The sequence below is a fragment of the Varroa destructor genome, unplaced genomic scaffold (assembly GCF_002443255.2).
Source record: "Varroa destructor unplaced genomic scaffold, Vdes_3.0 BEIS01000004.1, whole genome shotgun sequence".
Classification (NCBI taxonomy): domain Eukaryota; kingdom Metazoa; phylum Arthropoda; class Arachnida; order Mesostigmata; family Varroidae; genus Varroa; species Varroa destructor.
The window spans coordinates 45714404-45739315 of record NW_019211457.1 but is presented as its reverse complement, the minus strand read 5'-3'; the positions used below and the strand labels follow the sequence as shown (position 1 = coordinate 45739315).

At 43.0% G+C, this 24912-nt stretch overlaps 2 protein-coding genes across 13 annotated transcripts in view; one reads left to right on the top strand and one right to left on the bottom strand.

The window, feature by feature from the left end:
* RhoGAPp190 (Rho GTPase-activating protein 190) overlaps positions 1-24912 on the bottom strand; it is a 58335-nt gene that overhangs the window by 14044 nt on the left and 19379 nt on the right. For 9 of the 12 annotated variants that reach the window (XM_086988483.1, XM_022803721.2, XM_022803723.2 and 6 more), the window contains 12 exons: positions 20811-21000; positions 19662-19925; positions 19050-19263; positions 17832-18827; positions 17190-17472; positions 12181-12359; positions 10868-11709; positions 10026-10305; positions 3746-3966; positions 2775-3161; positions 1181-1252; positions 704-745 (listed from right to left, as the gene is read on the bottom strand). In XM_086988483.1, the coding sequence (XP_086844609.1) occupies positions 704-745; positions 1181-1252; positions 2775-3161; positions 3746-3966; positions 10026-10305; positions 10868-11709; positions 12181-12359; positions 17190-17472; positions 17832-18827; positions 19050-19263; positions 19662-19925; positions 20811-21000 (3970 nt within the window). Of the gene's footprint in view, positions 1-703; positions 746-1180; positions 1253-2774; positions 3162-3745; positions 3967-10025; positions 10306-10867; positions 11710-12180; positions 12360-17189; positions 17473-17831; positions 18828-19049; positions 19264-19661; positions 19926-20810; positions 21001-23060; positions 23422-24912 lie in introns of those variants that run through there. The other 3 variants (XM_086988487.1, XM_022803728.2, XM_022803725.2) reach the window with 3 other exon arrangements.
* ICA69 (islet cell autoantigen 1-like protein) lies at positions 13428-18926 on the top strand. The gene is made up of 5 exons (XM_022803733.2): positions 13428-15083; positions 15396-15708; positions 15889-16187; positions 16466-16633; positions 17270-18926. The coding sequence occupies exons 1-4, from the start codon at positions 14223-14225 to the stop codon at positions 16631-16633; spliced, it is 1641 nt and encodes a 546-aa protein (XP_022659468.1). The 5' UTR covers positions 13428-14222; the 3' UTR covers positions 17270-18926.

Here is a 24912-nt window from a genome sequence, read left to right as displayed (position 1 = left end):
CCATCAGTATCGCATCAAGGTCACCATGATCGTTTGTTATGCCGACAACAATTAATACTATAGTATCGTAATTGCGCGCCCCAACGGAGAGGGATGTTCCCAGAGCGGCGGAATTATACTTCGGGCCTTCTGCTGAACATTGCGGTGGATACGATGACGGCATCGTCACCACTGGTGCGTAAGCCATCTTCGCAAGCCAAAATAATGGTAGGAGAGATATTGAACGAGCTGACTATTTATCGCTAGCATATGGTCAGTCAATTGCAGTGAATGTAAACCTCGTTAACGTTGTGCTTCAGGTGAGAACGATAACCAGAAAAGAAACAAACCTCAAAAGAACAGCACATCGAATTCTGGACCATTTTTTCATAGTCGTTTACGATGAAGCTTCGATTCACTCATGAGCCGCGGTCATCGTGTGATTGATCCGGTTTTATCACGTATACGGAATAGAACAGGCAATACAAAACACTCTGATATTATCCATGCACCCAAGGAATCAGAAGGACATCATCAGTCACCATCAACCCTGTAGCTTGTTGACAAAAGCTCGCTAGATCGTAAACAAACATTTGAAATTCGGTCAATTTCAGCATTTAAAGCCAACGAAGCCAACAAGAAACTAGTGTTGTCAAATCGTTAATGGGACAAGCGCACTTGCAATGATCTAAGTTCTACAATCTTTCTACATCAAGATATTCACCTGCATCGAGTGAGAGCGACTCCTGTGAAGCTGTCTCGCCCGCTTTGTAACGAGATGTGATTCGCACGTTTGTGTACAAAGAAAACGTAAATAAGTTAGTCACACGATCGTCTTTATCACTGTCTTTGGATAACGCTACCCAATCTTGTAAATCGTATCGATTGCTAACGCTTCCAGTTTTTGTGCGGAGTAGTCGCTCGATAAGTTCAACCTGCCCTCCTCCCCACATGCATCCAAAGACATTGTCTTCATATGAATCCTTCATCTCATATTCCTCAGTATGAATCGTCATTAATGTAACATCTAGCAACATATAGGCAATTTTTCTTGTAATCATTGTTGTCTTTCTTTCAATATACATAAGGATTAAGTATCGATCTACTGGATCATCACTGCTATGGACGTTTCAACACTAATAATTGTGTTCACAATCAACAACTAGTTGAGATGCACAGAATGGCTTAATTTCACACAGACCCTTGCGAAAACCGGCGGCCGGTGGCAGGAGGTCGGGGGGAGCCGGGTCCGGCGGAGGGTACCCTCCATAGGCTAGAGTATCGCGTACAACATTGCATACAGGCAGAGCCCCAAAACGTCACACCCCACAGAACACGGACGTGTACGTTTCCGTCGCGAGCATAACGTAAAAAGATAGGAAGAAATCACTTGACGGTTAGCTTCTCTAGTAACCATTATTTACAGCATTTTGTTTTAAATTCAAAAGTTTTTCATTCCAAGAACAGCAGCTCGAATTTATTTACATGTATTTCCGATTCTTCGAGAAAATAATCAAGATCCAGTAAAGAGTTTTTACTGAAATGCATACAACAAATCAAGCTATTTTCGGTATTTAGTACCTCTTACATGTTTATTAGTTTGCTTAAAATAAAATCTTATCTAATGGGATATTTGATGGGCTATCTGAAAGGGCGTCTGGAGTGGGCCATCTGAATGTTCGCGAGGCTCGAAAAAATCTTTCATTCTGAAACATATTCAGCAGCAGTTTACAATAAGACGTCTCTACGTCGTGGGAAAATTGGATTCAAATTAAATCCAAGTTACTACGGCCTAAGCAGACCGTACAGGACCTGGAACTTTGTCTTTTGGGGATGATACAATGGGGAAAAAAGCAGCATTAAGGAAAAGCCTCGGCTGGGCTTCCTTAATTAGCAACGGCGAATAAGGATACTTGTTCGTTTTCAAATACATAGTAAATTCATTTGGAAACAAGCTGGCTACTCAAACACTGACTCACAGAAAAAAGTAAGAAACTAATTAATATAAGTTGGGGTTCTAATCAGAATGCTGGCGGAAGTCATTGCACCTCTTCCGAACAAAGTCTTATTATCATGAACGGCTCTGCTAACCGCTAAGAAAACTTGCAAGTTCATTTTAATCGTCGATGGTAGCTGAGAATTAGCGCGTAGCATGCCAAGTCAAGCTAAAAAAATATGCAAAACAGGAATTGGGTTCGATTGCCCTGAGAGATAAGCAGCAGGCACACAATGGACCGAGTAGCCCTGATAGGTTGCGCATGAAGTGTAAAGAGAATGATGGAAGAATCTCGTTGCGAGCCTCAAGGTTAATAACAGTGTGCAGTCGTATAGTTGTTGGATACCCTGTTGAATTGAGACACGAATACTTTGGTGAAACAAACATTACGCAATATACACTTTACCATTAGCATGGTGAACCTTTAAACAATTGCCAAAACTAAGGACACAACGTGTCCTTGCTAATTTTCTACACAAAATGGTGCTGCTTTTTCGAATCAAAATGGTATCCATATTTGGGTTTCTATAGAGCATTGGCAGAAAAAGCAGTCAGAATTAAGGGTGACATTCTGTTTTTCTAGCTCATACATGTGACTGTAATTTTCTACGGGTAACTCATGACATGCTTACTCAGATCGTATGACAAAGCCAACATTAACATATGATTCTCGTTGTTAAAAATAGTGATAATAAATTAATCAAAATAATCTTTGTTTAAAAACAAAGTAGTTTCTCAGAGGCTAAGTAGTAAATAAGAAATTCGAGTTTCATCGCATTCTTCGTGTTTCGTTACTTACCGCTTAAGCCTGATGAGACGGTATCGTCTTCAGGTGATTCCTCGCTCAGGCCTTTGCCTGCGTCGAGAGAGTGCCTCGACGGGACAACTACAGGGGGTGGGGCTGCTCTTAACGACGAGCTCTTTTTTAGTAAGAAACTGCGAACGCTGTTTGCATTGTTGCTGCCCGGGGGCCCAGGGGCTGCTCGAGAGAACTGTCCCCCCGTCGAAGACGGGGGCGGCTGTTGCGAGATCAGATAAGCATTCTCGGTCGAACCCGCTGTACCTCGAGAAGCCGCAAACGTTGACATAAGGTTTCGTGCGGGCGGAAGTGGAGGCGGATACGAAGGCGCTTCGCCGGCCGATAATCGGGGCTTGCGTTCCATTGAGTTGCTATGGCCGGGACCACCTGGTTAGAGTAATAAATGATATAAATGATGTTTAGAATGGGCATGAATTTCGCTTAACTGTCGTTCTTATCACTATAAATGCTGTATATTATCGACATGGGCTTGCAGGTATCAATTTTGTGTTGTATGTACGTGCATTGTATCTATAAGTGAAACCAAAATTAATGATATTCATAGCTTTGTTGTATAATATTTAGCTCTTCATCGGGAAGACAAGTTGGTTGAGTTATCGATGAAGAAGTGCTTATTCGGGGTCATCAATCATTGTGTTGTTTGTTTAGTCCGTTTAGTGGCAGTATTCATTCAATAGATGCATCCGCGCCCACAGTTCCCATAGTGCTATAGCGCAGTATAGAAATGATACTTAATGAAAAAAAATGCAATTATAGAACATAGGAATATCTATCACAGCTATCTGTACCTGCTCACTGCCATCCCATAAATAAAGTTCTATTTTTTTGTTATTACGGCGGGAATTACTAGTACTGGTATAATAGCCAATGAATACTGGTTGTACTTAACTTTAAAGGTTACATCGTTGAAAAGAATAAAAATCATTACAGAAGAACAAGAGGTTTCATACCGTTGTCGGTGTTATGGCTGGTAGCGACGCCTACCGTGGCCGGAGTTCCGGCGGCCGAAGGGGCCGTAACTAGGTGAGGGTGATGTAATCTCTTGAGCTCATCTGGATCTCTTCCGTTGGCGTATAGTGGCGCGTACATACCCGGGGTATCCTCGTCACCCGGACTAAGGCCAGACTCGCCAGGCAGTTGCTCGTACAGCCCTTCGGTGTTCTCGTCATTACTGGTAGGGAGAGACACAATAATACAATATGTCCGTGCCATAGTCGTCAGGAAGTGTGTACTACCAGTAGGTATTAGAAAACATCATTATTACAGCAGCCGATAGATAGATAGCGAAGGGGCATTCGGTGACTGGGCTTTTGACAGGACTATGACCCTATTTTTGATTTCTGGCTTCGTTTTTTTGATCTAAGACGCTTTCTAATAGAGGTTTATGCTAAGCAAGTTAACAAAAGTATTTTTGAGCCTATGCCAACTTCACTACGTGTTGCAGGTAATTTAGTGACGTGACATAAGCCTCAAAATATGTTTTCTGTCGACTTGTTTGGCAATAAACATACTCTACTAGAAACTGGGTTTCGTCGTTAGTTGCAACGCTGTACGTGTTTGAAAGCACATCGTTAGCCCAATCTTATAAGGGTTGAAATTTGCACACGTTTGCCATCTCCCTATCTAAGTGGTTGTTCTACCTTTTACTTTACGACTGAAGGCCGGCTGGCATTGTTCATGTTCGAGAAAAATCGATAATGTCACCATTGGTTTTGCACTTGTTCGTCAGCACGAACTTACATAATAATAATAGCCAAATACGTGGTCCAACCCGTATATGCTTCCCCCCCACCAAACTTAATTAGTTGTTTTTCTACAAGTTTTGTATATTAACTGCAGCGCTAACTAATGATATATTCAAACATGCCCGCAATACATGTTAAAGGCAACACGAACGGTAACGAAATTCTACGAGCAGCACCGACGAACAGGACTTGAAAGAAGGTAGTATGAAAGAAAAAACGACCTGCGATACGTCAAGAAGATACAAGAAGTGCAAAGTAATCCTTTAGAGCATTTCGTCGGCATTAGACTACACCACGAAGATCTATGCCTGACTTTGGCCAATGATCAAGATAGTACAACAATATTACCTAGCGGCAACACCGAGAGATCAGGGTGGCTACATGGGGCCTGCTCTAATGGCGAGAATAATGTTATATTATTTAATATAACGGAAATTACCCTAATTTTCAACATAAACTATTCTAAAATTGTTATTTGCTGAAACATACACAAATGCCAGTAGGTTATAAGGTTTCGAATGTAGCTAGTGCAATATGCGTGCAAAATTCGATTCTTCGACTTTTTTCTAAATAATGCCAAAACCCCTAACCTACAACCCTACAGTATACTCTCTATCGGTGTCCTGCTCTCAGCAAGGAGCAGCGCCCTTGGTAGGCTACGGTTACCCCAAACTGTATAGATCCTAAATGAGACTAATCGAAATGAGAAATTTCTCGGAGTTCCCGGTTAGTCGTTTAGTTCCTAGTGAATTCCGGTTCACCAGCTTATAGTAATGAGTAAGATATCTGATTCGGCCACTATAGCGTATTTGACTAAAATGGCCGTACTGCGTAACAAATACTGCGAGGAGAGCATAATAAGTACAAGTTCATTAAATCAATTGTGAAATAGTCACAGAGACCCCGACTGTTGTCGCTCTCAAGAGCCATTCGGCGCATCCTTGACTGAATTGTTCTTTAATCCTTGGAAGAGCATCATCTCCAGTTTATTTCCTCGGTGCCTTTTCTGTGTTCCGGGTCAGATTGATTCATTAGACGATGATTCCACCGATCAATCGACTCAGTTGTTATTCAGAAAAAAGAGCAACAGGAATAACAAGCGAACCAAGAGAAACTTTTTTTATACGTTTATTTTGATGGTAGCAACCATTTACGGACATGACCTCGCCTATGACGATTATTGTCACACAACTTCGGTTATCCTTTCAGTAACTCAGGTGTTTATACTGGCATCATCAAGCAAACAACTGTGTTATATGAGGACCGTAAGCGCACTCTTAGAACACAATGGTACTGGTCAATCGCTCAATTCACGACCATCGCTCGTTGCTTATAGCCTTGTTAGCCGTCATATTCTACAGCGTCCTTTATTCCGCCGTTGATCATGATAGTACGTGGTTGCGCACTGTATTACGTGAACCGGACGGCTATCGCAGAGTTTGTTTATCTCAGTTTCACGCATATATCTGCTATATAGCATATCTGTAGCAGATAAATTATAGCAAAAAAAAGTTATAGCATAACTTGCAAGCAGTCTGTTCGTTCCGTACGTCGAACGGCCCATTCATCGTATGGTGTAAGCAGGTTATGCCACAGAGCAAAACGTCACCCAATATAGAAAAAAAATGCATTGATTACCTGCGGTATTCTTAAAGCGAGATTTTATGCGACATTGAACCAATATCGGGCGCCTCGTCAAAGGAGAACGTAGCAACGACGGGTCGAGCAGACGTCGCCTCTTGCACAGATTCGGCTCGAATTGACGTTATCGATATTCGAAAGTTCAGGCCAGCCCATTGGCGGGCTAGCGGCTGTGGACTGACGATGTTCGTGACCAGGAATCGTTTCGCGGTCACCCACCCTCCACGTTCGCGTTGTTCGTGCCCAAACTAACGCTCTGGTCTAAGTTGCTCGTGACTGCCAGAAGTAGTGTGCACGAGCGTTCCTTCACCGTCTGTACGATACTATCACCTACGATAATAGCTAAAAACGCTGTGATTACGGTCACAGCATACTAGGTTCCCAATGCCTATTACCGTTCCTATAATAGTGAAATAGCGAACCAGCCTCAAGTGCAAGTATACTTTACAGCGGTGAAGACATTTGGAAGGCAATGAATTTATGATTTACCAGTTATTTTTAATGCGGCAGCGGCGGTCTTCGTTGTCGCTAGACGTTAAATCTCCTGGTTGCCGTGCGATGCTTAAATACGTGATAACATGCGTCGTACTTGTCACACATGGACGCACACACGTGCAACGAGATGCATACAAAAGCAAAAAACGTGGGACGTTGATACAATAGAAGAGTGTGCGTTCGCTCGACGTTTACAGGTACATGTGTACAGACGGATTGGTGTATATGCATTAAGCGTCGCAGAACGTAGATTACAAATTGTCAAGAGTGATAAAGTAACAAAAGGAAGAAAACAATCAGTTGTGGTGAAGCCATGAATGGGTCCCTTCGCCAGACGCACCAGCAACGGGCGGGAGCTTGATAACACGTCAATTTACGAAACGTCACAAGCTAGCGAAATATCACTCATATAAATGATGCAGACAGCACCCGGAAATCACAAGCAAGTACAAACGTAAGAAAAAGAACGACTGTCGAACTACGAGTCGTAAGCCTCTCCGAGGACTTCAACAGGCCAATACGTATCACGCATTTCTATAACAGGGGCTGATCGCCCTCGAGTTGCGACAACTCGACTGACTAGATACCTACCTCTAAATGCGCACCTAACTAATTACCAACACAGTATAAACATAAAGAAAACAAAAGTGCACTTTTTTTTAATATTAAACACTGCCGTTATTAAGTTACTACTAATACGACGTTATCTTGTAGACTGAAGGATTTTATTGGAAATCTATTTACATCACGAGCACAGTAAAAATAACGAAATATTAATAGCAGAAGAAGTGCCAGATTTTCTGCGAGTTATAGCCAACAGCGTTCAAATCGATAGTATATTTAAACGCATATACACACCACGCATATCCACAAACAAAAATCATTGTTGATTATGCTAGTGAACAATATTTTCGTTTCCAATCTCTCCTAGCCAGCGCCTTTAGAGTTTTTCCAGCGGGAGCAGCTTATACCTGCACTTCACTTCTGTTTTTTTCCCACTTGGACAAGTTCACAGACAATCGTTCCAAATCCCGTACGTCAACTGTCGTCGTCACTCGAACTGGAAGCCATTTCGGGTGCGGCATTCCCGACCGCTCCCCATCTCCACTGCAACAGCGCCTACCACTGCGATACTACAGTCACGAAAGTGACAATGATTTATTTCTACTAGCTCTCACAGAAGAGAAAGAAGTACAAACTAGGTATTTTTTTTATCATCACCGAATTTGCACCACACACACACACACACACACACACACACACACACACACACACACACACACACACACAGGCCAACCTCATGCATCTCCTTGGAAGCAGTGCGCGTCTTACGCCGTGCACTCTACTCTCGAAACGTGCCTCGAAACAGTATTCACGGTGGATGCAGTCATGGTCACAAACAACGTTTGGCCAACTAAGTTACTAGCGTGGGTGATCGCAACATTGCCGTCAGTCGGAGCATTACAATTAATAACGATACCACGATATTCTGTCCGATATGCGCACGATATACGCTGCTGACCGTACCAGCATCAGTAACAAAATTGATTGCTACAATAAGCGGGATGCTATACTCTCGAACTCGCAGACTCATGGGTTGGTTGGACTTTTGCTCATTCGGGTGTGTGTCTTTTCGTCTGTTCGCGGGTTAATCAGAACGGATAGTTTGGGAGGGAGAATAGCACAGACGTACGATTGAAGCCAATGTTCGTTCCGTCCGTCCGCCCGTCTAGAAGCTAAGTTACCCTGACCTGTCCAACTGACCATCGACGTTCGCCAACTTGCGACCGTTTGTTTGCCGACAATTCCAATGGCGACGCTCTCCTTTCGTCATCAACACTGGCCAGCAGAGGCGAGCAATGAGTGAGCTGAGACGGATATGCTGCTGGGCAGCACCCGTTGCAATAGTAGCTCTGTCGCGTTGATATGGCTGGGAGCGTAGTTATGCGTAGAAACACGGAACAAAGGCGGCTACCGCTCCAGAAGGAGGACGCAATGGCGGTGGCGATACCAGCCGCGATGTCCTTGCGAAAGCGACACAGCTGTGTAACAGCGAAAGCGTCGACGATAGCGATGAACAAGTGGTACCGAATCGAGCGATACGGCAAAAGGGTAAACTACTCAGTCAGAACGGCTGGAGCGAGCAGGCGAGCGGTCAGGCAGACAGTCTGCTGCGAGAAACAAATTCAATTGAACACTGATAGCAATATAGTCTACATTTCGTCTTCTTAATTCTTTTCGTTCGCTACCCCTTGTGATCTCGCCCTTATCTAGGGGTTATGGTTTCGTATGTAGTTCACGTTAAAAGCAATCCACACAGAGACTCGCTTCGTCCCGTAATTAATTCAAAACATAGTAAGTGATAGCTACTATTTCGTCTAATAGATTGATGGAGCGAATAAGATAAAAAAGAAAAAAACAACAATAAGCAAGTCTGACGCCGGGTGAGGGCACTGTTTTTGTATATGATATAGCTACCAACAGACACGTAGCCTTATAGGGGTTTGCGATTGTATATTATGCAATAAATTGCCAAAAATTTAAACAAAGTGTCATAGTAGAGTAGTTGGTGTATTCAGTACAATTTGAGCAGTCTCCAACGTTGTTTTTTCATCTGTGCCATATTGAACGACACATAACAATAAGGTGCAAATGATATATCCAGGGAGGGTAGAGTTTATATTAAAACATCAGCGTCAGTCACTGCGCGCAACAAGACTTATCCGCCGATTTCACTCAAAAGGGATCTTCAAGTTTGTAGATTGTAAGCTCGATGACTTCAAATTTGATGTCTTTAGCAAAATTCTTATCTTCAATGTCATTGAAATTGGGAAGTCGGTGCTAAAAGGTCAGCAGGTTATGTTACAGCATGCAAACTGGGAATAAAGGAAATTCCCATGGAACGTTTACACTCTCATATATATACCTGTTCTTATTATCCGTTAACTATTACAGACACTAGCGTACCATTTCCCGAGTCCTAAGCTTGGTTTTTACAAAAAGTAATATTTAATATATGCAGCAGTAAGATGCAGGAACGCACGAATTTTATCACTGAATTGGAACTGTACATTTCGCATATACGTTGACGGTCAAACGTTATTAATATGTTGTTTAGTAGAAGTCAATGGATCTATAAAATTAGAGCTAATAGCCAATCTCGTAGGCGCCTTTATTTCCGGAACAATCCTTGAATAATAAATGGATAGTGCGTGAGCTTTATAATTTCAAGTTGCATTTCTTACAATTTCTTTTGCAAGACTCGGGCATTTCGTAAGATTGATTTGTTCTCTGGGGGACATAACGGTTACGTTAATACTATAACAAAATAGGTACCGCAAAAACTTACCCGACAGCGGGTGTTTGGTTATAGCTCTCGTGTCGCATTGGCGGCGGCGGTACGACGTATCCTCGTAACGGTAAAGTGGCCATTTCGGAAGGATCTCCACCCTGATGTCCGCCATGGGGAGCCCCGTGTGCGTGGCCTTCATGACCTTCAACGTCTTCCTCCTCCTCGGTGTACTCGGATAGCTCCTCTTGACAAGAGCCGTCACACACAGGACTAAAGGCTCGTTCTGTTCCGGCTTTGTATTGATAGACGTCTTTAAAGAACGGCGAGTACGCGGTCGCTGTAATCAAAAAGAGATCGATTAGTCAATGAATGAAAAGCAAGGATGAGTTGAAGTAGGTTCTACAATTGTTTATAGTGAATGCATGTACATATTAGCATTTTATATATATATATACAGCTAAAGAGCAACATAAATGCACCGAGCGGCGTGCGAGGCTGCATCTGTCATAATCTGCAGGTCCTTTCGAGGCACGATGAGTTTATTATACATATGATTAATATATAATTGTATATTAGATGTATTGATATGGTAGAATATCTTGAAAATACTTGCTGCCAAGATATAGCAATGAAAAATAGAAGTTCACAGCCGAGATTTCAAATCTTACTGAATCAACGACCTCACACTTTACCATTATATGAAACAACAACTTATGGCTTGGGAAAAAATCCTACAGAAACTAACATTCTAACAGATGCACGTTAAAGATTCGTCGGCAGGTTTGCCTGGTTGATGATTAATTCACCGTTGGCTCATTTAAATCACAATAAAATTATGAATTAGTGTAAACTACATCAACGTCCTCGTTACTTGATATGGAGTCTTTCTTTCCACTTACTACTTAGCGGTGTATCTGGGGATGCAGCACATAGAAAATGTGCCTGTAATGCATGGGCAACGTCCTCTCCTTCAGCTAACAACGTTTCCCGTGTGGCCGCGTCTTCTGCGGTCGTCGGCGGTAAACCTGCAAGAGCCACTATCTGTATGGGCACATGTGAGATGTTCTTCGAAAACGAAGTCAGTGCGGCAAGCGAGTTTGGTCGCTCAAGAGCGTACGCCAATATCACGCCATTTATATGTCCATCAGGAATTTGTGGTCGAACCCGATGATAGCTGGTTGCTTGAATCTGGACAACGATTGTGGTTTTACCGCGGGGGCCTACAGGGCCAACGTATGCCTCAAGCGTCACCGTGTTCGGTAGATTGCTAACCAAACAGCATTGATGAGATAACAAGGGAGAAAGTAGTCGTTCAGCGTCGTAGGGGTCGCCGCACAACATGCAAAGGAGCACCTTGACGTCTGGAGGCGCGGCTCCCGGTTCGCCGAGACCCCGTCCGGGACCGCCTGCCAACTGCATTAGGCCAGAACGTCGTTGAATTCCCTCGATTAATTGCGATACAGATAGAAGTACTGAAGCCCGATCGAACCCATCGGCTACATAATTGACGGCGATGAACGGACATTGTAACGCACGGGCGCGGCTATTTCCTTCGTCGCGTAACTGGCCGAGTTCGACTTCGTCGCCATTTTCGCGACATAAAAGCACTAGAACAATTGGTAGACCGTGGAAAGGCTGCCGTCCGGCCTCTTCGCCGGGCTCCTGCTCAACCAATTCAGCGTCCTGTTCTAAATTCGACAGAAGTGTCTTCTCCAGCGAATCGCGGATGTATTCCAATGAACTGAATAGGATGCAAGAAGAAAATTAGGGGCGGTTAAGTTAAGGGCGAGGCATAAGGTGAAGCCGCAAAGCGCAGAACAAAGTCTCCATCCGAGCCGTGTAACTATACAGCATAATATTCAACTAAATAATTAGAAAAAAATAGTTTGGAGCCAAATAAAGACTTACATGGGCTAGGACAGAAGCATCACTATGCCGATTACGTGTTAACAAGTATGTAATTTTACCTAGCAGAATAGTTGTACACAAAGGCAGACTCGAAAAATAGCACACATCTGTGCATGGAGAGGTCCTGATTCCTTTGAATGTGACATGAGATGGGTTTGTCTGCGCCGGTTTCCGAGTCCGCGCCAATACACCAAAGAGCCCTTAAGTGCAGTTGCACATGTCACCATAGCAACTTAACGCTAATGCTGTGGCATGTAAATGTAATATATATGTTTCGACAATTTGAAGGGATTCCGAAGCTTACCTGGAGTCCTCGTAGAGACATATGCAACCATGTGGAATAAAGTCCGGCGTCCGAAACGAATTCTCCGGCTGTGAAACATCCCCGTCGATTAGACGGAGTTCAAGGGCGTAGCGCTGGTCCTTTTCTAGTTCTAGAATGCACCGCCCTGACGCCTCGTCGATACAACTGCAGCACTGATTCTGTAAGCACATGAGATTATAGACTACTTTGGATTTACATGCAATCAGACCATAGATTATATAATACTAGCTGAAATAATGCTAATCTTACGTTCTTTTCAGGTGCTTCCCTTATCATTGAGTGACTCACTAACATCCAAGCATAGCATATATATATATAGATTTTATAAAATAATTAGTTGAGTGAACGACCTATAATGAGCAGCACAAAAAAAACCGGTCTGTGTACTTCTTACAATACAATTAGTTTTTACCGAAGTGCCTAGGACAGTTGAAAAATCAATAAGATGACACAAAATTGTAATGATTAAAGAGACCTGACAATTAAATGTCAAAATGCAATACATGCACGCATGTCGCGTATTGGCTGATTAACCGCTTTCTTGTCGCCGGCATAGAAAGAACACGTGTCTACAAGATGCCATTCAGTGCATGAAATAAAGTCTTCGGCTGACTGCCCAACGACGGTATACTTTTGCCACAGTGATTCGGCTATAGCATGGTTCTTGATTTCTATTTTCAACGGATATCTATATATTTGTTGTAACTCGTAATTTGTCAGAGGAGAATATTTGTTTAGAACAATCTACAACACAAGCTGCTTTACAATTTTTTAAACGCACATATAGGTGTCACGACCGCAGTTCATACGATTTCCGCTACTCCAACACGAAGACGGGACGCCATAGTGCGGAAATATTCACTAGTGCTTAATATTTAAGCGAAGATTAACCCATAAACATATTATTTTTATTCTACATGTCTACTGCTTTAGAACCGATATGACAATGTAACCATCGTGCGACTTAACAAGTATAGCAATAGCAATGGTTTATTATTTACATGTATGTACCATATGTCCTTTGACATAACAAAAGCCACTCTTTACTCAACTTAGAATTTTCGATAAAATTTTGTCCTACACATCCACTATCTGTTCTGCCTGTACCCTGTTTATTTCGTTACTCTCTCTGATAAAAAGTTGACAACTCCCATACACGCGCCAATCTTTTCGTTACTATAACCTGCTCGAGCCTGTAGATGGCGCTGTTTTCGGTTCGTCGCTCCTTTCGCTCCACAACAGACTTCCCCATCTAGGAGCTAACAAACTAGCTGGCAAACGACTATGGAAACAGCTACTAGCAGAAAACAGACATACAGGCCCTGTAAGCAACGAAGCACTCAGTAACAGACAACATCCTTGAAAGACGCCACTAAATAGGCCAGAAAAAAAAAACAGCTTCGAGAAACTTGGCCACGAAGCACTGCCAGCAATCACAAATATTCCAACCTCTTATTGTCAATTAGAAGCTAACAGCTGACCGTTTAAGTATCGCCGAACGATGTCAACACATGTTTAACGTTGAGGTAGGCGTCGCTCTTACGACCTTGGGTGCAGTCTTTTTTCGGCTCGACACATTCAGTGGTTCAATACCGCGTCTGTTAGGTAACAGGAATTCCACAAAGCAACATCACAACGGCCCAGCAGTTAGAGAGGATCCGCCGATGGTCGAAGATAAACCGAGCCAGCAGCACAAGAACCACGGTAGGTTAGGATACGATCGGCGACAGGCCATGCCAGGGTGCAGCCAGGCACAGCCATGCTAGTGTGGAAAAGTAGTTCTAGTTGTTATTGTAGACGCGACTTGTAGCGAAAACCGTGAAAACTCTAGGACAGCTAAAATCACCAGTACGACGAAGCAGGAAGCGAACTGTGTGCCAATAGTAATCGGATATTATACAAAATATCGGAGACGACCAGACTGCCGCAATCAAGTTAGTAAAAATGGAGTAATTTGTTTTATTGCGACAGTGACTCGCGTATTTTTCGCTGAATAGCAAAAAATAACTAAAATTCGTATCATGGATAGTGCAAATTTCAATTACTACGGTCGGGACATGCAGGATTCCGTGTCCCGTCTCCAGAAAAAGTATTGGTCTACGAAACAGATTCTAATAAAGAAATTTGGCAAAAAAGAAGACGATAATCTGGTAGCGTCCGATGCTGATCTCGACGCGAAACTCGAGTTATTTTCAGCAATCTACAACTCATGTGTGGCACTCGAACGAATACTTGAAAATTACCAGGACCGTCTCTCGATTCTCAGCCAGGAGGAAAATGCCATGGGTAGGTTTCTCAAGGACTGCGGCAAGCAGGATAAGACTCGTGCCGGCAAAATGATGACGGCAACCGGCAAGTCGCTAGCCTTCACCGCTCAGCAGAGACTCACCCTGCGAAATCCTCTGATACGGCTGTATCAAGAGGTAGAGACGTACCTCATTCGGGCGATAGCCGATACCGAGGCAACTGTTAATAAAATGGAGAAATCTCGCACCGATTATCGAGGTGCGCTGCTTTGGATGAAAGAAGTGTCGCAGAAGCTTGACCCAGACACGTACCGGCAACTAGAAAAGTTTCGCAAAGTACAAGGTCACGTCAAAAAGACAAAACTTGGTTTCGAAAAGTTGAAAGTAGACACCTTGCAGAAAGTCGACCTGTTATCCGCTTCGAGGTGTAACATGTTTTCGCATGCGCTTGCAGCTTATCAGCAGGCTCTTTTGGCTTTTTGGGATAAAACTGCGCAGGCATTGGCCGAAGTGTCGGAAGCTTTTAAGGGCTATCAGTACTATGAGTTCACGGTGGTGAAGGAGTTGGCTGAACCAAGTAAAAAACTCGCTGAAGAGAGTGGTAACATCGGTGAACCAGACTCACCTTCGAAAAAGGTGCGTTGTCGTTACAGCTGTAGTTAAATGCACTTCTTGATAGGCAATAGCCGCAGTCGACGCGGCTACTAGTTATTATCGGAGTTTAAAATACTATAGCGAAAACCTGTAATCGGTTGCAGCTTGTTTAATTATTGTGATGATTTTCAGTTTGTATCACTTACTGTAAACGAAAGGGATCATTGATTCTACTACACATAGATATACCTAATTACATTTAGGAAAATGGGGAAACCTCAAGCACAAGTCGACACCTCATACTCATAAGTCTTTACAGATATAACGGTCTTTGTCGCATCGATTTCATTATAGGCACGTGAAGACGGCGACAGAGATCGAGCTTTGTTCTACAATCCTGAGTGGAAAGACTCCCCAGAGCACACGGCTCAAAAGGCAAGTCTGTGGCAGGTGAAAGATGGCCAAGTTATCTTGGAAAAAACCGATGACGCCACAGAGAAAAACGGCCCAACGAAGGCCTGCGACAACAAGGAAGTAGGATTACAACAGCCTGCACTGATTGATAATGATGAGCCGCTCCTTTTGTTTGATAATGACGATGCCACAGATCTGGGCTCGATGCTCGACGAGATCTTTCGTTCTAATAGCGCGCAGAGCGCCCTACAAGGTAGGAATTGAGCGACGAGCAGAATCTGTATACACAATAGTGGCGCTACATTACCTGATTTAGAATGGAAAAATTCTGAGAGTAAAATATAATTTCGAAAACGCAGTTGACGAATGATATCTAGGCGTATGGCGTATGTATACTGAAGCTCGCTTTCCCCTATATCTGGCTTTGCTGCAGGGAGTTTTGCCAAGGAATGGGAGAGCACATTTGGACAAGTTCAAACACAAAAGGATTCGTCAGCGACCGCAGAAACTGATCTCCTCGGAGGGGCGTTCCAAGATGTAGCTTTGATCGAGGGCCCGCAGGCTGCCAAAGACGAGAGCCGATTAATTCTGCCGTCGCAGTTGCTCAATCAGCAACTAGCCGGACTCAATGCCTTTGGCGAGATGGCGAACAATGCCACATTTGGCGCGATGCTGAGACCCGCCCAAACAGCACAGCCGGTGTGCCATTCCAGCATCTTCAGTTTTTCGCAGGTTAAGAACATTCCGTCTGACTTACATATCATTTGGCCGCGAGTGGTCAATGCTTGAATGCATTTTGTTGGGTTATAGGAGAATGAAGAAATAAAATCCGATTGTTGTACACAGCATTTTACTTTTAGCAAAACGGGAAGCAAAGAAGAGAAAAGAAGCTAGTTTTTAGAATTAATCTTCTACTCATAGTTCGTTATGAAGAAAGTGCGAGATGTTATGATAACCACATTGCCTTGCAAAAATTCATTTGTATTTTGATGTATGTCGCCCTTGATCAGGACAATGGCGCATCAACCTCGGGAGGAGCTGGCACCGCCGAGAGAAAACAACTTCCCGGACACAAAACGGACCCATCAGCATGGCTGGGATTATTTGCCGACTTGGACCCAATCTCGAACCCGGACGCTATCGGCGCCAAAAAGCCACAAGAGGAGCGTAACTGCTAAGTGAGCATGCAAAATTCGTATTGCACTGTTTTTATGAAGATTCACGCGACCGTGCAATCTGTTGGCGCTCGCACAGAATTGCTCCGAAGATTCGCCATTGCATCGGAGGGGAAGTACTTCTAGTTGAAGCAGTACACTCTACTTTAATTCAAATATGTACCGTAAAATTAGATACGATATATTATTATATTCCCTACGTGACAACTAATACCGAACTAATAATGACCGAACTGCTAATAAAAGAAAATTACGCTTGCAATGTTCATCTGAATGGGCAGTATGTGTTACATTTGTGTCTAGTCTATATATATAACACACACGTAAGCGTTTCTATGATGAAGTCGATAGGTATAAAGTATGAACGATAAGTTGACCAGCTAAAACTAATCTTCTGTAAGTTGATCAGCGGAGACTAATCTAAAGTTGATAAGCTGGGACTATATATTCAACTTTATACGGTCCAGTGAAATGAAAAAGTGCTGTAAAACTAGGAAGCCAGCAGCAAAGTCTTGATAGAAGGAATGGTTAGTTTCTCAAATCTGTATTTAAAACTAACCTTGAAAAAGTGACTAAAGCTGTGCAATAGGGATTTTGTGGCAAATAATACGACGTTGAGTTTCTGCTCGCCTGTTTCAGAGTGGGCAAGCGCCCACGCGGAACTGCGGGCCCAGGATCGCGGTCTGGGAGCACGCTGCAGAACTCGACCTATCAACCGGTCCATACAGTGAGTTACAGGACCAGCCGGACAGGTAGCTCGAACAGGTCCGTGGCCAATAAAGCCTAAGTGTCGTAATAAAATCAGCATACGCTCCTGGTCCAGCCGCTCCAACGTCTTATACCTAAAAAACAAAATAAAAAGCAATAAGCCACAACTAGTAGAGCAGTTATTAACTAAACTCACTGATCCTAGCCAATTACGTAATCCAGTGACAAGCTTAATGTGGTCCACGTAAACTGACTACCGAAGCCAAGTGACTAAGCAAATTCCTACTACTGTTTTTGACGCTGCAAAATGTTCATGGAAACTTTACATCAGCCCCTCTAATCCATCCCATGAGGACAAGTGTTTAAAAATAGATTTATGCACGCTTCTAAAAAATTAAATCCTGGTTAACTGCAGTCTATCTATTATACAAGGCTCAGTATTAGATACTCAATTTATGTTTTGCCTATTTCGACAAAATCGATAAAAGCCTACCTGATGTCCTCTTGTAGACCCTGAGTGATGTTTTGTATGTCGTCCTGGCCAATGACGCAACCATTGCCGAGGTTAGCAAAGCCGTAAAAAAGATCTGCCCTCTCAACAAGCAGTTCCTTGAAATGTTTCTTGGCACGCTCAGTGATTTCTTGTTGATGCTCGTCGTAGATGTCCTGGATATCTTTTTCGGGTAGATCTTCGTAACAATCTCGACCCATAAACAGCACACGTACCTCGGAGAGGGCTTTTCCAGGCGTCACAAAGCCCGTTTCCTCGAGCAGTTTTTTAAATGCTCTCCTCTGGTCATTGCGCCGATCTTCGCTTTCTAGCGATTGCCGATGCTGAAGATAGCATTGCTCAGCGTCTTCACTGTCGAGTAACTGGAACGGGACGCGGTCTTCATCGCATAGGCCGTCCTCGTTTTGGTCATCCCCCAGGATCAGCTCCTCCCAAGACTCATCCGGCCTGTCGATGAAGTATTGATCAAAGTCTGGGTGACTGCGCAGCTGCTCCTTTACGTCGACCCATTCGGTATCCTTGATGGCGTCGAGGTCGGGTAGCAAGTCGAGCAGAATGTCTGGCAGAACCCTGAGATAGGCTTGGACGCGACTATCTATGTACTGCTCTTTAAGGCGTTTCGTGTGTTGGACAAACGTCCGCTTTGCTGCGTCCTTGCCGTAAATTTCCACGTAGCGCTTGAATTCGGGACAGTGTTGTACACGCTTCGCGGCGGTCACCCAGAGGGTGCGGTAGTCGTTCACTTGGGCGCGAATTAGTGCCCCGTACGCTTCGGCAGCAAAGTCGCACATTTCCTGACGGCATTTCAACGCTTCCTGGTACGACATCACTTTAAGTTTACCTGGTCGAGCCTTATCCACCAAGTGTGCTAAGACCATGAACGCTGTATCGACGTTGACCGCATTGTGAGCAGAGGTTTCCACCAGAGGGATGTTAGCCGATTTGAATTCTTTACGGGATAACAGGCGATCCAACTCTCTAAAATACGATGACGATCAAGAGATAATAACAGAGCACGTATAAACACATTGCAGATGTACCGAATTGGGAATAAACATTAGCGTAACATGTTGGTTATGGGACCGTGTTGTTCCTTTCAATATTATCTTTTGAATATAATTGAGACAGGAACAGACGTTGGCTGATATATGTACTAACACTTCTATATTTTATAAAATACTTGACACGTTTGCATTTTACCTCTGCATGGCGTCATCTGCTTCGTCGCATTTCGTAGCAGCTAACACAATAGGCTTCTTCGTTTTGATAAGTTGACTGAGGCATGTGGCCGTATATTCGACCACGCGTTCGACACTGCGTCCTGGAACGTCGCTGACGTCGAACACACACACGAACCCGTCGACGCTCAGGCGGCCGTCTGGCATCAGACATTGCTCATACTCTTTTTCGATGCCTAAGGAAAATTGAACAGCGATAGTCGAATAGATTGTATTATTTGGAAAATCTTGAAACTGGAAAAGCTCTGAAGAGTGAAGATGCCAATTTTTAGGTTGTGGCAGAGCAAGCAAGTGCATGGCATAGTTTATACCGGAGCATAAGTATACCAGAGTAGATGTTAGTGGAAAAAAACGCCACAAATAGAAAATACTGTTCGGCTATTTTCCAGGAGAGAACACTACGAAAAAGTAGGCGCTAATATGACAGGATCAAAACAGTTATTTCAATTGAATATATTAATAGAGAAGTGATAACATGCAGATAGGATGTTAAGGAGCGACCGCCGTTTTTGTCTGTGTGCCTCTCTATATTTTGTCAAGCAAAAGCAAGTACTTAGCACTAAGAATAACTTACCCAGTTGATTTTTACATATATACATAAGTTTCTCGGCAGAGGTAAGTTTCGTGGAGGCGCAACGCTTAACGTAGGGGTCGGTTTTTCCGCTTTTGAACGGCTGGAAGCTCGAGTCGTCGATGAACTCGGTTTGTTCAACGATGTGAAACGTGGTTTGTACTCCGGCTACTCCTGGGGGTAACGGCGGTAGACCGGCACTGCCCCCGCCCAAGACACCCCCGGGCCCACTAGACAGTGTGCTCATGCCTAGTTCCTGGTTCATCTCTAAAATGGGTGGATTAACATAAATGAATCAATCACCCATGCCACACTTGCTATTCAGATGACATTAATTTTGAGTTTGCGGCTTGAGGACTAAGGTTAGATTGAAATTGCTACGTTCACTTAATTTACAATGTCATCCTTTACGTTCCCGTTTAGCGTCCACAAAGAAGATCTGAGCCAACATCCTCAAGAAGATAATTTATGAATAGTGAAATTAATGTCTCGAGTTGTATACCCGAAGCTGATCTATAACTACGTCGAGTCGCTGACCTTCAATACCACACAAATGCATTTATTTTAAGATCTGATCCCAAGAGTGTTGCAAGTTTAAGATGCAGATATGTTCGTACGATCACGGCGGCCACACCGTACTGACTACTAACTATGATTGTATGGCGGTGTTTGTTTGCCTACTAAACTTCGGGACACGTAATAATCCATGTTGGAATTCAGGTGCAGGCGCACATTGTTTCACGCCGGCAGGAGTCAGCCGTCTGAGGTGATACCAAACGGCTTAAGTACCGGACATACCATACAGAACACTGATTGGTACTGTCACACGGCATTTTCATTGAATTATGGTATGTACGCTTGCTAAGGAATATAAGTTGATCATTCAGTAGATTCCAGGTAACATTCACAACAATTTAACATAACAAGCTACGGCATATAGTTGCGTCGGTTAGGCTAAACACAAACAAATTTACCTAATAAAGGCTGGTTATACAATTGCTCAAGAACTGAGCACAGTTCACAAGCGAAACGTTACTTGTATCGAAGCATATTCATATCAGGCCGTGTTTGTTGACGAAAATAAATAGCATTTTGATTGTAAGTAAAGCCAAACGCTAGAGTAATGACGATAAGATTAGTTGCTAGTAGTACCTGAAAATATATCGGGTGATGTCCCTTTAGTGACATGACCCCAATAGAGGAAATGGTCATTGTTTACGACCCGACCACCGAAGTCCGTCTGTGATAAAACAGAGATATGGTCCGTGTAATAGTCATCTTCACCCGGACGCACAAAACGATTGCAGAGGCATGATTTTCCCGAGCCCATGCAACCCTTTTCCTGGAATAGCAGCAGTGATAATTGCAGTAAAAGTGAATATGTTAACTTACATTCACTTTGCCCCTGGCAAATTGGAAACAGAATACCACACCATATCCCAGTAGTGTCAAATTTAATAAATGTCTATTATGTTATTACTGTTTGGCAATATAAAATAGTAATATAAATGCAACATAATAGAAATATAAAAAGTACTAGCATATTATTAATCAAAATGCGGCATAGCTTTCCGGCGCTTATCTAATTAGAAGCATACGTTGCTCTACAACTTAACTGAAGCTATCAAGTTGCACAAGTTACTGCGCATGGTAACATTATAGCTACTGTACGACTACATAGCTATATTGTCCCTGCATAATACATGCAAAAAAACATTCTCTCTGCCAAGCTTACCTTTAATTTACCCTTTTATTGCAAAATGTCGATACTACAACCTTTTATAATACTTGAACAGATTTTAGACGATTTCATCGCCTCCTTAAAACAACGGTTTCCTGTTTTTAATAGTTGTAACATAATACGTTGATTGAGTCTTGATTAATATTCCAATAGTGGTCAGCTGGCACCCAGACTCTCAAAGGGCTAACGATAAGATAAACAGCTAGACCGAACAGAAAGCTCGAGCCCCGAAAAATGCAAATCGTTGAAGACGCACCATAGCGCTGCTAAAATGCTTACGAATAGAATCGCTGTGTCTGGCCGGCAGTGAACTGCTTGCTATCAGATAGAAAAAATCCAATGTCGCTCACACTAGGACGTGACACATATAGATGATAAACCTATCCATATGGAACCATTAAGGCCTGGGTGACGCTGGCCGCGTTGCCATGGCGCTGTTTCTCTTTATCTTTGGTCGATATTGAAATGCATCTATTCTACCCACATATCAGACTATATCGGTTGATTTTCCAAGGTGTTTATTTATCGCTCGTTGTGCAGTACCTAGTGCATCGAATTTTTTTACACTCGGACAATCCAGGCTAGTAGAAGATGTCGTTGGCGTCACTTTGAAATGCATGCTGGACTAGATGATCTTAAGGAATAAATAACTCTGTAAATCCTAACAAAAGAAGACATGCATACGCGACCTTTTTCTTCTCATTAAGTGGAACTCGTACAGCTAGTTTTGTAATAAAAAAAAAATATATGATCTTTGTTGCTTCTCAACTTTCATTCAAAAATGAGTCAGATTTTATGTACTTAACTGCATGGGCTCCTGTTCAGTCTCTAGTTGCAAGCGAATCGGACAGCTTTTTCTCGAAAAAAAATAGTGGCTTTAGACGGAAAAGAAGGAAAATATGCAAATCCTATTCCCCCTTCGGGTTATATCAGTGTCTATATATATATATGTAACCAGTGGATTGCTTGAATATTCCGCAAGAATCTGTTTTAGCATGTATACCGAAAGACTTTGATGAAGACGGCAAATTCTGTGTGCAACAGAACGGGTCACCTACGCACGACCATTATGACGAAAAATTGTACCATCTTGATGAGAATCGTCTAGAATACCCTGCCGTTTCCTTGACCAGCCTACGCCAGCAAACCGCAATTAATCAAAAATCAGCATCAACACCCAAATGAAATGTTCTTTGAGGTGCAATAGTTAAAACGCGGAAAAGTTTAAATAACTGCAGTCGAGGTTTGTACATTTCATGAAACTGAAACTTAAATATAAATTACATAATAAAACCTGATAATATAATCTAAAGCTCGAATAATTTAAACTTTTCAACACACATACATATGTGTGTGTATGTACAATATATAGTAAGTAATAGGTAAGGTAGTAAAATATATTGTACTACAATACTTCAAGATCAAGCAAGTGTAGCAGCAATGTTCTGACAGATCGCACCGCTCCTACCCATATTTTCGCTTTGGACTTGAATTATTGGCTTGGTATTGGTCACAAACAAAACAGGTTCCAGCCCCGTTACATTTAACGTATTTGTCCGCAAACTTATATATTATTTAGATATAGTTGTCTTCGTGTACGTTGAGACTTTTGAAAGCGGCCTCGTAATATCACGTACACTATTACGTAAGGACATACATACGAATTTCTCTTCGGCTTGATGCTGAATCGACAACAAACGCATAGTAGTGCTCCGCCCGAAGCAGTCGTATAGGCAGGCCATTTCTTCTTCGCCTTCTCGCAAACTGGGTTGGCCTGCGCCTCTGGCGGCCATGAGTCACCGTCAGCGCTGCTGTCGCTCCTGGCAGTGGCAGCATACACTAATAATCATGGCGATAGCACTCACTGCAGTAACAGAAGTGGCAACGGAAGCATAATTCGCTCTGTTGCGTCTTCGAGACCACCAAGCAGCTAACCGATAAAACACAGACAACAAACCGATGAGTGTATAGAGTAACATAACTACGTTACGGAGAAAGCGCGCAGCTTACACTCATCCATAACGTATTCTCTGGCGATGTTACCCAGACAAAATGTGATGGCGCTATATATACATACTGGCGAGGTAGACCCATCGAAACCTTGGAAATCCATTGAAATATCTAATAAGGAAAGAATCCGGAAAGATGCATTACTGCTGGTTGGTTTTCGAATTTCGGTTGACTCCCTTTTGTGAATCGAACACCGCGGCCTGAAGCATTTAGACGGTCTTAGCAAATATAGCAGCTGGCAAGCACGTGTTCCTACGTTACCGTTTCTCTATATTCTTCTATAATATAAAAATCGATTATATCATACTGTGCTAATGACCAACTTCCGCTAGCCGAAGTCTCTTTTCGATCCGAAGATGCTGTATTTCTGACTCTCGATGGCTACGTCGCCGACCTATCAGATAGATGCGCCGGACCCCGCTCCATGCCGGAGTGCAAGGCACCAGCTCAACAGCAAGATCAAAGTCGGACGTAAACTCATCATGATCAGCACTATCACCGTGTGGAAGTTAGTTGCGCTCAGCCTACTATCGTTGGGTCCGAAAAATCGATATACCCCTATACCCCTACTATTGCTGATGGCGGCGAAAACAACAGTGGCGCCGGCGGCGGCTGTGGAAGCCGTAGAGACCGCTATCGATTCAGCCAAAAGCCTTCGAACTTTGGTACTTTTTCTTTTCGTTTTCAGTGCCATTGCCACTTCGTCGATGCCGGCAAAAAACCAAAGGGATCGTACCATCTACTCACTAAGCACAACATCGCAGAGACAGACATCCAGTTATAGAAAGATGCTTAAACGAAACGTTCATCGTAACCGAGTAGTTCTTAAAACAGACCCGTTAAAGAGGAACGCTGGTATTACGTCGACGATATTCAAATGTATGCAGATATCCATGTATGTTCCTATGTAAACATACATACATACATACATACATTTATACTATCATTATCTCCCTAGGTAACGTGTAGATGTAAAGCTCTGAAAGTGGACGTTTATATTAAACTTAGAAATATCGTTGAGCAGGAAAAGCGTGAACGAATTGTCTATACATCATACGTCCATAGAATGTTCCAGTTTGCACTGGTTTGCCATTAGGAGTTGCAATGATTGGTAACGCTGGTTCCTGGTACTTGTTTGGCCTTCTTCCCTATTTCTTACTAGACTTTTGAGAAAATCTTGAAATAGTATTCATTCAAATTAAGGAATGTTGATATGTTATGCCACGAACCAGTTCGATGAGCGTCCCCTCGTCTAAGCCGCTTTATATCATGTTTGTTTTGTAGGGGGTGGTAATCAAAACCAGTTGCTAATGTGTGTATTGGCTTGTTGTCGTTCTTTTCCGGTAAGGTTGATAAGAGAGTGCATGAACATGCAAAAGAGACTACAGGCGCAAGCAACAGCTTCTTAGGGGCTCTCATCAATGAGGCTAAACATTCAATCGGCCGCGTATTACTCAGAGCATCACACAGATATCTGGCCGTGTTTAACCGTTCCTCTCGTCG